The following is a 15,576-nucleotide window of genomic DNA, read 5'->3' as shown; positions in this document are numbered from 1 at the left end:
TTATTGGGAGTGTGAGGTTCCAGGGTGGATTGTTTGTAAAATGAATATATCCCACTGAAATAGACTTCCTAGAGCCATGTACATGGATTAATGGCACTGTTACTTAACTGCCATTTTAGAGGATTATAGGAATGATTCCTTTGAGTAGAAAGAATGGAAAGTAGTAAGAATGCTTACCGGCATAGGCAGATTGCTGCATGTATTTGGAAAATATTTTAGGAATTAATAAAATACGGAAATCTGAGACCATGGCAAAACAATGATGAAGAGAGTATTAATCGAGACAACATAAAATATGCATTTAACAAGAGGGGAAAAAAAGAATATCACATCCATGCTTTTACCTGGACATTTGTATTCTTGGCAGAAGTTTGTTCCGTTTGGTGGCCTGAGAGTCTTCAGGTAGGAAGGTTGTTTGTTGCTACTAACTTTGATGCCATTTATTTCTCAAGATTAATTTGCTGAATGTGTCCTGGTTAAGTTGTGATCACATTTAGTCATGCTTTTGGGATATTCACTTATGGAAATATTTTGGAGAGTGTGGTTTGTAGGCCTGCAGGATGTTCAGATTTTTGGCATAAGGAACACTGATTTTTCTTTTTTTCAGAATTATGATACTGTAAATGAAGTTAGATTCCGTTATAACCAGTGTCTTGTAACTTCAGCAAATCTTTGTAGCAGTTGAGGAGCATTTTTGTAAAGTTTGTTGTGGGCTAAAGTGAACACTGTTAAGAATGTAGTACAGTTAGAATGAATTGTTTGAGTCTCATCGTCATGGCAAAGGAAGCTCATCCAGTAAAACACACTTCTGTTTTTTCAAGCTTAGATCAAGATTTGAACTATGTCTACATATTCTGGCAATCATGCCCTGTGCCTCTGTTTTCAGGCTGTTGTTGAAAGCAGTGCCCAGCGAGTGGTTAATCTAGCCAGTCAGTGGGAAAAGCACCGAGTACCTCTGATTGAAGAATACAGAAAGCTCAAGGAGTTGAAGGAAGATCAGGAGGTAATTTTGGCTTTTTCTCAGTAGTGTTGACATAAGTTAAAGGAAAACTTCAGCCTACAATGTAGTCAACCGTATGCCAGATTGCCCCCCCCCCCCCCACACACACACAAACACATCTTTTATCATTACCTAGATGCTTTCAGTTTAATTATTTCCATTTGTTTACATGTGACAGGACACAGAAGACTATCATTGTCTTGATCAAATTTCATGTTTCAGAAATGAATTTGTTTTACCTTGGTTGACATAGGCTTTAACATGTAATTTATTGTAGTTTAAACCATTAGTCACTGCAAGCAGTTTTACATCTTAAGTCTATGACTTGCTGAGATCAGTAAATGTAAAGCACACATTAGCACCTGGAATGAAACTCTTTGCATAAAAGTCAGTTAAGTGATAAATCTCTGTATGAAAAGTGGGGATGAATTGTACTGCATTACTGCTTAGACTGGTAAGTACTCATATTTTTGGCTAATGAAGAATTTGCTTTTATCCATGTAAATGTTTAACATTAAGGACAGCATGAAAAGCTACAGGCAAATTTAATTTGCCTTATTTAGCTCTGAAGTGACACTTGGTAGTCACAGGTAAGGAAGTAAAATGGTTAGACTGGACTGAGGATCTTAATACATAAGGAGAAACATGGGGGCACTGGATTTTCTTTTTTCGAGGACATCAGCTTTGAACCCTTAAACCCTGTTGTTCATCTGTTCTGTCAAAAATGTAACTGGACCAGGTGAAAGGTTTTTAGCAAGTAATCACAAAGAAGTAGAGGTAGTGTTTTCAGAGTTTTATAAAAGCGATAAAAACTACTTTAACAAACTGAATAAGCAACAGTTCTGATTATATTCAAGAAGACTTTTTATCATGGTGCCTTGACAAGTACAGCTATGGTTGTAGTTTTTATAACTAAGACGGCATTATCATTTTGACTTAATGGAGGAAAACAAAAATAATCTGCAGTGTATGCAGCACAGTGATTTTGCTTTGATATTTGGAAAAAAGGCAAATTTGTTAACTGCCAGAGTGGTGCAAGACCAGACCTTAACAAATGATCTCATGTTGTCCATTTCATTTCATTAACCTGTGGGTATCTATTCCGATCTTCGGAACCTACTGTGGATGCTTTTTTTTTTCAGCTTGAGCTGCTCCTCCCTACCCATAAGGCCCCACTCCCCTAGAATACCTCAGATGTCATTTGACGCACTTCATATTAGCATTGAGTTCCATTGGTCTTGAGCATGTCTTATTTAGTTACTTAGTTGCAAGTCTTTCTTGTTCTCCTTACCTAGTACTGTTTAATTATTTAATTCTGTAATACTTTAATTCTTGAGTGATAGCTTCCTGCAGCCTTTCTGTCTAGTTTTTTTGTGTTTCTCTGCGTTGGGTTTCCTAAAAAAAAATTCCTTCTCCTCTCCCTTTCATTTTTTTTTCTGTTCTTTCACTATGGCTGATCAGAAATCTTTAGGGTTTAAAAAGTGCACTTCCTGTGGGTGGAAGATTTCTCTGTCTGACTACAACATTGAATGTGTTTACTGCTTGGGGCCTAAACATTTGGAAGCTCCTTGCGAAATCTGTAGGGTTTTCCATCCTTGGGCTCTGGTGGGTAGGAGGAGCAGACTAGTGTTAAAAAGTTTGCTCCCTCCTTCCTCCACCTCAGGGATGGCTTCTGCGTCAGGGGCTCAACCCCCTCCTAAAAAGCCCAGGGAGTCCTAGGAGTCCAGGAGACCTTCAATTGCATGATCCTTCTCTGAACCGCTGAGAAAAAAAGGCGAAATCTTCAGAATCAACTTGGTTGGCTCTGAGCTTGGCTGCCACTGCTTCTCCGCCCCGGTCATATTCTGTTGTTTCGGGGTGGAATGGTGCTTCCACGGTGTTGGCTCCTAAGGTTTTAGAGCCTGATTTGGCACTGTCAGGACACGTGTAGAGATCTCTGTCCTGTTCTCCTTAGAGATCCTCCACACCTGCATCCATAACTTCTTCTGGGTCGTCCTGAAGCCTAAATTCTAAGGATGTCGGCAAGCTCATGACGCAGTTTCTCGAAACACAGATCATCCAGATGGGACTTGTGTCTGCTCCATCCACATCTGGATCCTTGGGAGCTTCCCTGTTCAGCCTGTACCCCCTTCTCCGATCTGACCTTTGGTTTCAGAGTCATTGGTTCCCGGTGCTGGTGTTGAAGCTGATGGAGATTTCCTCTTTGCCCCTGACTTTCTCCCAGACCTGCTCGGCTCCATCAGCTTTGCTTTTGAGCATGTTTCAGAGCCGTAGCGTTGAGGTCAGTTCTGGGGGTTGATGTAGACTCTGAAGCTGTCTGAGCCATCTCTTCCCCATGGAGCCTTGGCCTTTGCCAGCTCAGCTTTGACTCCTCCCTTGGAGCAGGAGGCTTGAAGTCTCCGGGAGGTATCTGCTCAGGTGGGACAGCTCCAGGTCGTTCTGAGCCCTTCCTAGGAGACCATCATCACTTACCACTATGGAACCTTACCCTCCTCATACTGGACTTGTGTCCGAGGTCTCTGAGCTGCCGCATGGACAGCCAGCCCCAGAAGGCCTCCACACCCTCCCCTCGGTGAATCCCCAGGCTTCTTCAGACACCTGCCTGTAGCACCCCCCCCCCACAAGGAGATGCTTTGGAAGAGATTGTGTAAAAGGAGATACATTGATTTCCTTATGGAATCACTTACAAAGGTTACGATTTTGAAGAGGGAGAAGGGTCTCCAGAATTGCCACCCGATGAGGTCTCCTTCTGAGACATTTTTGAAAGCCTTCACCAGAGGTGTTCGGTCTGCCAAAAACCCTTCCCTGGAGGAATCAGCACTGTGGGAGGCTTTCGGGTGTGGCCCATCTACTACCTGGGTATCCCCCCTCCGGCTGGTCATCGAGGGCTTGGAAGGAACTGGATATAGTGGAACCTATCCCCAAACGCACAGATAGGAATTTAAGTGCCCCTGTTGAATCTTTCTGGACCAAGGGTATTCATGTAGATGTCATTGTTAATAAAAAGAAAGCCACTGAGGTAAATCAAAAGTCAGTTCTTCCAAATAGCGTACAAAGTATTTTATTTGACCGCTTTCGTAAAAAACTTCTTCAGAATAAAGAAACACTGTTCAGACCACATTTAAATACAGCAATCAATTAATTAATGCTAATTAAACTAATAAGAACCATATGTTATAACCATTACTAAAAACAATGATTTAAAAAAAGAAAGAAACCACTTTCTTTTTATCAGTAACATGTAACTTGCGATGTTTTAAAAAACATTTTACATTAATACATTCATTTAACCCCGGTGGCCTATCAGATTTTAATTTTATTTGCCAGGTTGCTTCCCTTTGTTCTAAATAATTCTTAAGATCACCTCCCCTAGGATCCACAGGACAAACTTCTAAAATGGTGAACAAAAATTTTTTGTAAGAAATACAATCAATAGAATGTTTATACAAGGCGTTAGTCATGTCTTTACGTTTAATAGCATAGTTGTGTTCCTTGATACGTGTGCTGAGTTTCCTGGTAGTCATGCCAACGTAAAACGCAGGACATCCAGAACAAAAAGAAATGTACACCACGTTGGTAGTATTACAATTGACTAAACCAGGTACTTCAATAGTATAAGGAATGGAACACACGGCTATATAGGGACTGACTAAAATAAATCTACAGGCAGTACATCCATGACAACAATGCATGCCACGTTTGATGGATAAACTAATATTAGCTGTTTTTTTACCCTTTTCCAAAATGTTTTTCAAATTATATTCATTACGAAAAACACATTTTGGTTTGTCTCCCAAAATGGAAGAAATTTCAGGGTTACCTTTAATGATTTTCCAGTTGTTCTCCAGAATTGTAAACAAATCCTTACTGTCTGCACTCATTTCAAAAGAACATGTTACAGTAGATTTAACTAACTTCGTACAATGTGGAAATATTGAACCATTAGTATTATTACATGAGCTGGTTAAAATAGGAGGAAAATCCGTATAGCGTCTATCAAAAATTCCTTTAGCTGTATTGACTAAAAAAAGGAATATCATAACCTCTTTTAGAGAAAAAATCAATAATAAAATCAAATTCAACAACTAAATCCTCATCTCTAGTAGTCATTCGACTCGCCCGTATAAATTGCCCCTTTGGAATGTTATTGATCATATACTTTGGATGTCCACTAGAATGATGTAAATACCCATTTGTGAAGGTATCTTTACGGTGTATATTACTCTGAAATTTACATTCAGTGTGATCCCACCATAAACGAATGTCTAAAAAATTAACAGCACTTCCAACATCCCCTTTTGTAAACTTCAAATACTCAGAAAATGAATTTATGAAACCCATAAATTGGTCAACTATGTCAGGTCCTCCTTGCAAAATGAAAACCAAATAGTCGATAAATCGACAATAAAATTTAACTTGAAATTTTTCTTTTAATAATGGTATTATTTCACTCTCCCACCAAGTCATAACAATGTTGGCATATGCCGAGGCAGCTGGAGAACCCATCGCTACACCTTTTGTCTGCTTGTAATACTGGTCACCAAACAAAAAGAAATTATTATCCAAAATAATTTCAAGAAATAAACAAATGGTATTGATGGTAGAGGTAGAAAAAATATGTTTCTGACATAAATAACTGCGGACTGCTTCTACTCCGTTGTCATGCGGAATGCATGTATAAAGGGACACTACGTCAATGGTGAAAATAGTGTGAATTTTGGCGTGAAACGTGGCATGCATTGTTGTCATGGATGTACTGCCTGTAGATTTATTTTAGTCAGTCCCTATATAGCCGTGTGTTCCATTCCTTATACTATTGAAGTACCTGGTTTAGTCAATTGTAATACTACCAACGTGGTGTACATTTCTTTTTGTTCTGGATGTCCTGCGTTTTACGTTGGCATGACTACCAGGAAACTCAGCACACGTATCAAGGAACACAACTATGCTATTAAACGTAAAGACATGACTAACGCCTTGTATAAACATTCTATTGATTGTATTTCTTACAAAAAATTTTTGTTCACCATTTTAGAAGTTTGTCCTGTGGATCCTAGGGGAGGTGATCTTAAGAATTATTTAGAACAAAGGGAAGCAACCTGGCAAATAAAATTAAAATCTGATAGGCCACCGGGGTTAAATGAATGTATTAATGTAAAATGTTTTTTAAAACATCGCAAGTTACATGTTACTGATAAAAAGAAAGTGGTTTCTTTCTTTTTTTAAATCATTGTTTTTAGTAATGGTTATAACATATGGTTCTTATTAGTTTAATTAGCATTAATTAATTGATTGCTGTATTTAAATGTGGTCTGAACAGTGTTTCTTTATTCTGAAGAAGTTTTTTACGAAAGCGGTCAAATAAAATACTTTGTACGCTATTTGGAAGAACTGACTTTTGATTTACCTCAGTGGCTTTCTTTTTATTGGTATTTGGTTGCTTTTACTCATTTATTATATGTCATTGTTGTTGCAGCAGCCACCAAGAAGGAGTTGGATGAGGAAAGCTCCTCTGTCCACCCCGTGAATAGAGAATCCTGGGTGTTGGACAGGTTTGACAAAAGAGTCAAATGCCTCATCTACTTTTGCACTCTGGGCGTTGAACTATTTGTAGCACTTTACCAGGCTACAGAGGGACTTAGTCAAGGAACTTCCTAGTTTGGTCCTGGGTTCTATGTCTGCCAAGGAACAGGAGCCCTTTTCCCCTAGGTTGGCCACACAACATTCTTTAGAAAATGTGTCCATGAGGCTAATCTCTCACACTGTGGAGGGTACAAGGGCGGATGGTTCCCGCATTGCCATACAGCACCATGCCTGAACGAAGCTGTGTGATTTTGCAAAGCCTTTCAAACAGTCCTTTATTAATGCCCCTTTTGATGGCTCCACTTTGTTTGGGCCCACAGTCTGTGACACTTTATCCCAGAGTGAGAAGGATGGTAAGACCCATGACTACCTTCGGAATCCATTTTTATACACCACAACAGACCTTTTCTAGGAGCCAGTGTGGGAGAAGAAGATGTGGTTTCTGAAGTCACAGGGTCCTTTCCAGGGCACTCTCTAGGAGACTTTTCCCCCCAGAGCAGATGGAGATGTAGTCAAAATGGGAGACACCACCCACGTGGCCGAGGGGATCCACAAAATCAGGGATCGCTGGAAACTTTCCAGGACAAGCCCTTCCAGCGATCCTGAACAGTTGCCGGACTGCTCTCCTCTGGTAGTATTCTGGGGACATTTCTCCTTCTGGGAGGCCATCACACACTACAGATGGGTAATAAGGATTGCATCCAGAGGATACTTAATTTCTTTTCCGAAACTGCCAAACAGAAAGATCCACCCAGTCAGAGGGAGGGCGCGTTCCAGGAAGTAAAAAAAGATGCTGCAAAAGAGAGTCATCCAAGAGGTTCCCCCAATCAAATTGGATCAGGTGTTTACTCCAGATTCTTACACAAAAAGATGGGAGACTTGCAACCTTTCCTGGATCTGACCTCTCTGAACAAGTTGGTGAAACACACAAAGTTCAGAATGGTCACGATTCAGTCCATCTTGCGTCTCCTGAAGATGGGCGATTAGATGTGCTCTGTAGACTTAAAGGACTTGTACTACCGTATAAAAATAGACAGGTGCTCCAAATGTTTTCTGCATTTCAAATAAAACCACCGGCTAGTATTCCAACAGCAAAATTTAATAAAACAAATGCTCTGACGTCTCTGCTCTTACAAGCCTTCAAGGAGTATAGCATTTTCAAATCACAACCTGCCTAAATACATATACCAATCACACAATTAAACAATTTACTCTAATTGCATCACAACTTAATTCATAAAATTAAATAAAACATCTCCAATTGACTTCATTATTCAACCCATTGGGTGACATAGTGTTAAATTTTAAAATATAAATTGATTCTTTCACCAATAATTTATTCTTAAGATCATTTTTATCATTATACAATTTAATTTGCTCTAAAACAGTACCTTTAAGTCCATCACTATTACCTGCATGTTTTTTTTTTTTATTTCTGGCTATATCTCTAACATGTTCTAGCAATCTTACTTTAAAAGATCTTTTAGTTTTGCCTATATAATGTTTTTTACATGGACATCTTAGGGCATAAACAATGCCCTCAAAATGACAGCAAAAACTATCAAAAAATATGACCATTAATCTGTCTGAAACTCTGAACAATAAAGCTGCATGCTTTACATTTACCACAAGCACTTGTACATAAACTTCTCTGTGTATTCTGCACAGGAAATGTTATTTTTGATTTAACTAATAAGTCTTTTAAATTTTTCCCTCTTCTGTAAGACATCACAGAGACCTCTATTTTTTTCAAAAACAGGTCACTTAAATTCTCAATATATGTCCAATAGTCAGCCAACACTTTTTTAAGTATGATACTAAAACTACTTTATGTTGTGGCAAAATAAATATCATTTTTTTGTCCAGTCACTTTTTTTTAACTTAATTTTCCTACTGAGGATACTTCATTTTCTTTTCTGAAACTCCCAGACAGAAAGATCACCTTCCTGATGTTCCACCCAGTCAGAGGGAGGATGCGGTCCAGGAAGTAAAAAAGATGCTGCAAAAAAAGAGTCATCCAAGAGGTTCCCCCAATCAAATTGGATCAGGTGTTTACTCCATATTCTTTTTATTACACAAGAAGATGGGAGACTTGCGACCTATCCTGGATCTTACCTCTTTGAACAAGTCTGTGAAACACACAAAGTTCAGAATGGTCCAGATTCAGTCCATCTTACCTGTCCTGAAGATGGGCGATTAGATGTGCTCTGTAGACTTAAAGGACTCGTACTACCATGTAAAAATAGACAGGTGCTTCAGACATTTTCTGCATTTCAGGCTTGGGAGTCGGTCACTACCAGTTCAGGGCGATTCTATTTGGTCTCAACACGGCCCCCAAGGTGTTCACCAAATGTCTAACAGTGGTTTCAGCTCATCTCAACTGCAAGGTTCGCAGATATTTCCATATCTGGATGACTGGCTTCTGACCTCTCCAACCAGACATCTATTTCTTCTGGCCAGGGATTATTTTCTCAAGTTGGCCCCAATCCTGCAGATAACCGTCAACATACAGAAGTCTCAGCTGGACCCGGTACAAGCCATAGACTTCGTGGGGGCCTGCCTGAACACAAGAACATCCTGTGCTTGCCTCTCGACAGAGAAGGTATCAAACTTGAGATTTCACATCAGCCAGATTTTGACCATTCCAAAACTTCTGGCCAGTCTAGTTCTCAGAGCATTAGGCTCAGTGGCAGCTACTATAACCCTTCTGCCCATGTTTCGTTTTCATATGTGGATATTACAGTGGGCCTTAGCAGTCCAATGGTCACTTCTCAGAAATCCTTTGAATTTTTCCATCAGAATGTCTCATGTGTGCATGGAGTCTCTGCTTTGGTGGCTTCACTCTGCAGAAATTACTCAAGGATGCCTATTTGTTCTTCCATCCTGGACTCCGACCAGTTTGGGTGGGGGGGCATTGTCTAGGTTGGACAGTCCAAGGTACATCGATGCCCCTAGAGACCAAGTTGCATATCAGTGTAGTGGAGATGAGTGCAGTTCTTCTAACGTTGCAAAAACTCGACAGCTTTCTACCTCTGAGGACCATTGAGATCCAAACTGACAATATGTTGGTGATTTGGTACATCAACAAACAGGAAGGGACTAGGTCTTACCCCCTATGTCGCAAAGCAGTGAGAGGGTCACAGTGAATGAGCTCTACCAACCTCTTTCTGGTAGCAATGCATATTCCGGGGGAGTTCAACATATTAGCCAACAGGCTCAGCCAAGTGTTACTAATGCCTCATGAGTGGTCCCTGAATTAGTCAATGGCAGACATGATGTTCCAGAAATTGGGTCACGCTTGCTGCGATCTCTTTGCATCCCCTTTCAACAACAAATGCAGGAGGTAGTTTGCCTTGATCCCTCCTCAGTGACAGTCCCCCAGGGATGCTCTTGTCCATATGTGGCCCTCCATTCTTTTCTATGCCTTTCCTCCTCTACTGTTAATTCTCAAGTTTCTACAGAAAGCTCTCAGGGTGCGAAGCAAAGTAATCCTCATTGCCCCATTTTGGCCTCGAAAAACCTGGTTGACCTTTCTTTAGTTTCACCTGGTTTGCCCTCCGATGAGATTGGATCCGGGTCCAGAACTGCTTTCTCATCTGTCGGGGCATCCACAGCCAGACATTCAGGGCGTGAAGTTAACCTCATGGTTTCTCCACTTCCGATGATGGCAAGATTTCCTAGGCTGTCTTCCTCCATTTGAGAAATTTAGATTTTCTCTCATAGGTCTTCAAAATTCGGAATTTACAAGAGTAAATGGAAGAAGTGTTCTCTTTGAGGTAAACTGAAACAGTTTACATCTGCCAGAAGGGCGTCTTAACTTCAAGCCCTTTTGGCAAAATTTCCATATTTGATTTTCCATAAGGACAGAGTGACCCTGCGTGCTACTCCTTTTTACCCAAGGTGGCTAAGGAGGGGAAACCTTAATCAGTCCGTCAATCTTCCGGTTTTCCTGATTTTCAAAACAAAGGGGAATACACACTGCATTTGCTCGATGTACACAGGCAGCTTTGTTTTTATATACATAGAACCAAGCCCTTCAGGAAGCCTGATTAGTTGTTCCTCTTCAAATGCTCAATGTTCATCACCTACTAAAGGCATAAGCATTTTATATTGTAATTGTTGCTTTTATTTCATACATTTATAAACTGATTAGCAGATGTAAGAGATACTAGAAACAGTCTTCCAGGAAAAAAAATCAAACCCACCATTGCTGTGTGTTAAAAGGGGGGGTATGGACCAAAGCTTTTTTGAAACTTGATTGCTTCTGTGTCTCAAGTGGCTATTCACCATTTGAAATGTGCTTCTGATTCTTCTGATCCCACTTCTAGGGCAGCTGCCAAATGAAACTGTTATGAGGAGGTTTTCTTGGTTGTGTTCTCAAAACCTTCCAGAAGATGCCAAAGCCGAAATTTTGAACTCTTCCCTTAGATAGAGAATTAGTTTTTTGGGCCATCTGCTGCAGAGTTCCTTAAGTATGATGAGATGTGGTATTCTTATTCAAGGAATATCTCAGATTTCTCAGCCTGCCTTCCTTCTCCAAGTTTGTAAAATAATTTAATGCTTAGTTGCCGTACAAGCCTTTTTAAAAAGTAAGTAAGCAAACTCGGCAAGATGCTGGTAAACAGACATTTAAAAATAATAGCAGGAAGATTCCAAAATGAAAGGAGGTACCCCCAGAATTAAGGACAGTCTGAATGACTGTCTACAATCTCCCCCAGCAAACCCTTAATCGTTCCAGAAAGTCTGAACCTCTATTTCTCTCTTTGACAACAGATATTTTCAGGTAGATAGGTTCTGAAAGTAATTCATTAAAGTTACAGATGGCAATGGGAGTATCTCCTTTTTTTGAGGGATTCCCCCCTCGTACACCAGACCACACTTATCTTTTCTCTCCTATCATTCAGTTTCTACTGTCTTGAGGGGGTGGTAGAAGTGATTTCTCCTCCTCCTCTATTAGGAGGAAGATTTTATACAAATTTGGTGCCAAATTAGTTCTGGATATTTCCTTTCTGAACCTATTTGTGATAGTGCCCGTGTTCATAATGTTATCCTTTCACAACTTGTTACCCTTCTTCCCCCATTGACTTTTGTTGTGATTTTAGATTTAATAGGTGTATATCATTACATTTCTGTAGCTCCAGATTTCAGACTTTTTAAGGTTTTGTCTAAATCACATTATTAGTTCTCTGCATTACTATTTGGTCTAGCCACTGCTCCAAGAGTATTCACAAACTGTTTGGCTCCTGTGATGTTCTATTGCAGAATGCAAGGTATTTAAATTTTCCTTATTTAGATGACTTGCTTATCTTTTTGAGTTTTTTTTTCCCCAAGATGTCAGGAATCTCTCTCGTGTGTGAGGGATCAGCTACACTAACTAGGGTTCCAGGAGAATATACAAAAGTCTTGTTTGACTTTTCATGGGATTGTTTTCCTGGATGAATCCTAAATAACTTTCAAAGAGGTTTTCTTCCACAGAAAAAAAGTAGGTGTGTATCTAGATCTATTCCTGAGTTTTCCCACTCAGACTAATGTCAGTCAGGAAGTTTCTCAGGATTCTGTGTCATGGCTTCTTTGAGTCTCATGATCCACATGCAAGACTGCACATGAGAAAAATCCAGTGGTACTTGAAATCTGTGTGGTCCCAACATCAACATCCTCTAACATTCCAAAGTCCAGTTTTAGGGTTTGCGAAAAGAGAGATTTTTGGTGGAGACACCAAATTTCTAAGAATCCAGATCTCCTATTCTCCCTCCCAGCTGTAGCACAGTCTGTAGCAAAAGACTCATTAGACTTCAGTTGGAGAGCACTGCCTGTGGGTTTAGGAGTGCAGGATCTTTGGAACTGAAAAGACGGACCAAAATGCATAAACCTAAAACAGATGCTGGTAGTTGTCTGTCTGTCATCTGTAGTCCCTGAGACCTCTACAACACCACCTTGATATGGTACATAAATAAACAAGGGACAACCAATCTTACCCTCAGTGCAGACTAGCCACGGTACCTTGGGGTATAGCTTTTCAACACAGTCTCTCTGTGCAGGTGTCTAGCTTACAGTCAGTGCAAAATTGTGTGGCAGGCAAGCTAAGTATGACCAAGGCAGACCTTCTCAAAAGGAAATTGAATCAGGGGGTCTTCCAGGTGTTGATCAAACTGGGAAACACCTCAAATACATATTTTTCACATCCATTAACCACAGTGACAAAATTCTGCTTCAGGACTCCATGCAAAAAGGCCTGGAAGACGCATGCTTTTTTTTTTTTTCCTTGTCATGAATGCTTTTCTACCCTTTATACTGATATTCAGGGTCATTCTGAAGATTCAGAAGGAATCCAAAGAACATTGTGGTGACTCCCTTACTGGTGTAGGCAACAGTGGTTTGCCCTTCTTTTGGAAATGGCCAGGAGCAATTTAATACAAGCGTCCTTGCAAACTGGATCTACTCACACAAGACAAGAGGTGTTTGATACATTCCATTTCACGCTACTGCAGCTGACTGTCTGGAAGGTAGAATCTTGATACCTTTTAGGCAGCTGCTTTTCTGAAGATGTGCAGCAGGTATTAAAAAAGGCAAGAAAACCTGTTACTAGAAAATGGTATGTTAATAAATGGAAAACATTTTCTATTTGGTGCCAGGAAAGAAACCAGCACCCATTTAGGACTAGTGTTTCTCTGGTTCTACATTATTTGAGTTGCTGTCTTCTAGCCTTGTCTTAGTCTTCCATCAAGGTTTGTTTCTCAGCCGTTTCAGCATGTCTGCCCATGGATCCTCTTCTTTCAATTAAATGTCATTTGAAAATGTTTTTGAAAGGGGTATTGCTTACCAAGCATCTTAGAAGCCTCCTATAAAACAGATGGCTCCTCCTTAGGATCTTAATTTTGTGTTAGGAAAAACTAACTCTTGTAACATTTGAACCAGCTCATCAGGCTGATGTGAGGTTCTTAACATAGAAAACAGTATTACTCGTTGCTCCTTCAACCAGGGTCTTGGATTCTTCTGTGGCTTTTTGCAAATGGTTGGATTCTAGAAACATTCTAGAAGCAGCAACTTGGTCCACTGTGCACATGTTTACAAAGCAGTATAAACTAAATTCCTTCTCTGGGACCAGGACATACTTTGCTAGAACCATTCTGTTGGGGCTCCTGATCCCTTATCCTCTTCCTAGTCAGACTAAGCAGTGGAAATCTGCCCATATAGCTAAGCCTACTGCAGCATTGATCATACTGATGCACATAGTACAGCTGTGTAAGTAAACTTGCCGTAATAGTATACTAGTAGATGCTTAAATTATCATTGTTGCCGTAGCCCCACAATTCCCCTTATTTGTGTATGTTTTGTTGCCATGGTGAGGACTTTTTTTTTTTATTTTTTCAGCAGTGTCCTTGTCGGGGCTTTATTCTCTTTTGCTGTTTTGGCATGAACGCTGTAAAGGGCTTGGTGCCAAACCTTTCTATTTAGTCAGCTCAAGGCTTGGGTGCCTGGAAAGTGATCTGAAGCTTTTGAAGCTGGCCCACTGTTCTGTACTACGGATATAACTCGTATGGCTAGGGCTGCTGTAGCAGTGATCATATTTACTGTTATGGTAAGTTTACTTGCCCAACACTACTTTGTTTTTGCCACATTCCAGTTAGTCGTTCTTCAGTATAACTTGTAAGAGGATTTAGCTTTGTGAGTGATAATTACCCATTTAATAACATTTGTCTTTAGAAACAACACAGTGCAAAGTAATATTGACTGTGCTGTGCAGAGGCTTGCAAAGAACTTCTACTTTCATTGCCGTTCTTTTATTCCTGTGCCCTATCCACACAAGTTGCACTGTTATTTCTGAAGTAAAAATTTGAAGTATGACATCTCTCTCTGCCTTTCCAGAACACAAAAACTCTGGCCCCTAGGCCAAGGTGTGCACACCTCTTCAGTGTAATCTGGGCATTACTCCATGGCAGGCCTTAGAAAGATGAGAAATGGAGGAAAATTTAAGAAAGCCCATAAGATGGGTCTGATTATGTGCACAGCTTTAGTACTCCTGTTTTGGCCTGAAGATTTTGGTTTCATAGAGACACAGTCAGGTAACTCCTCAACCCTGAAACCAAAAGTAGAGCCTTATCTTAATACCCGCTTATGGGGGAAAACAGCGGAGTAGTGCCTTCTCCAATAGATCAAGAACCAACTGTGGAACTTATTGCATCACTGTCAGATGGTGGTCCTCAGCTGACCCAACATCAGACTGGACACAAAGTGCATTAACAGAGGAAAGTATTCTTACTCTGGTTGTGAGTGAACCTTCCACTGCTATCCTTATTTTATAGGCCAATCAGTTCCCCAAGTTTTCAGGACTTGCTTTGCTGGGATTGGGAAAGAGTTCAAAAGATATCTGGGCCACTGCTGTTTGCTTTGGCCTTTTTTGGTTTACATAAAAAAAAAAAAAAAAAAAAAAAACAAAAAACGAATGCCTGTGCCTTTGAGTAGTCGATCATGTGACTGTTTGTTTTATAAACAATGAAAGTGCCTTTTAGTGTTGTCTGAAGAAGTCTCTGTGTTTGGATTTAGGAGACGAAAGCGCTTACCTAAGGTGCTTTATCGATTAAAGTGTTTGTTTTCCTGTGATACTGCATTCGTTTTTTTTTTTTTTTAATTTTTATTTAAGTTGTTTGTGACTGGGCTGCTTTAGGAGACTTTTTTGGTTTACCTCAAATTTGTTGTGGCGTACATTGTCATGTGACAAAGGTTTAACACTTCTGGATCCAATGGTTCTGGGCTCACATTCCAGTAAAAAGGAAGGCAAACTTCTTACTTCATCTGGCATTAAACTTGGATATTACAAAGGTTAAAGACAACGCATTGGCATTTATTTTGCAGCTCTACATTGCTGGGATAATGTAAGAATTAATACAACTTTGTCATTGCCCCCAAGAGAGCATCTTCTGCATAATGGCATTCTGCCTGATGAGGGAGCATTTCAAGTGGAGCATCAACATCAAGTTCAAGTTCAGATTTAT

At 40.1% G+C, this 15,576-nt stretch overlaps 1 protein-coding gene across 1 annotated transcript in view; it reads left to right on the top strand.

Moving 5' to 3' along the window:
* Positions 1 to 15,576, top strand: part of CCDC22 (coiled-coil domain containing 22) — a 645,106-nt gene that overhangs the window by 297,927 nt on the left and 331,603 nt on the right. The window contains exon 11 of the mRNA XM_044080125.1: positions 887 to 1,003. Coding sequence (XP_043936060.1) covers positions 887 to 1,003 — 117 coding nt within the window. The remainder of the gene's footprint in view (positions 1 to 886; positions 1,004 to 15,576) is intronic.

Source organism: Protopterus annectens, chromosome 8.part0 (assembly GCF_019279795.1).
Source record: "Protopterus annectens isolate FY-2018-M chromosome 8.part0, PAN1.0, whole genome shotgun sequence".
Lineage (NCBI taxonomy): Eukaryota > Metazoa > Chordata > Ceratodontiformes > Protopteridae > Protopterus > Protopterus annectens.
This window is presented reverse-complemented; position numbering and strand designations above follow the sequence as displayed.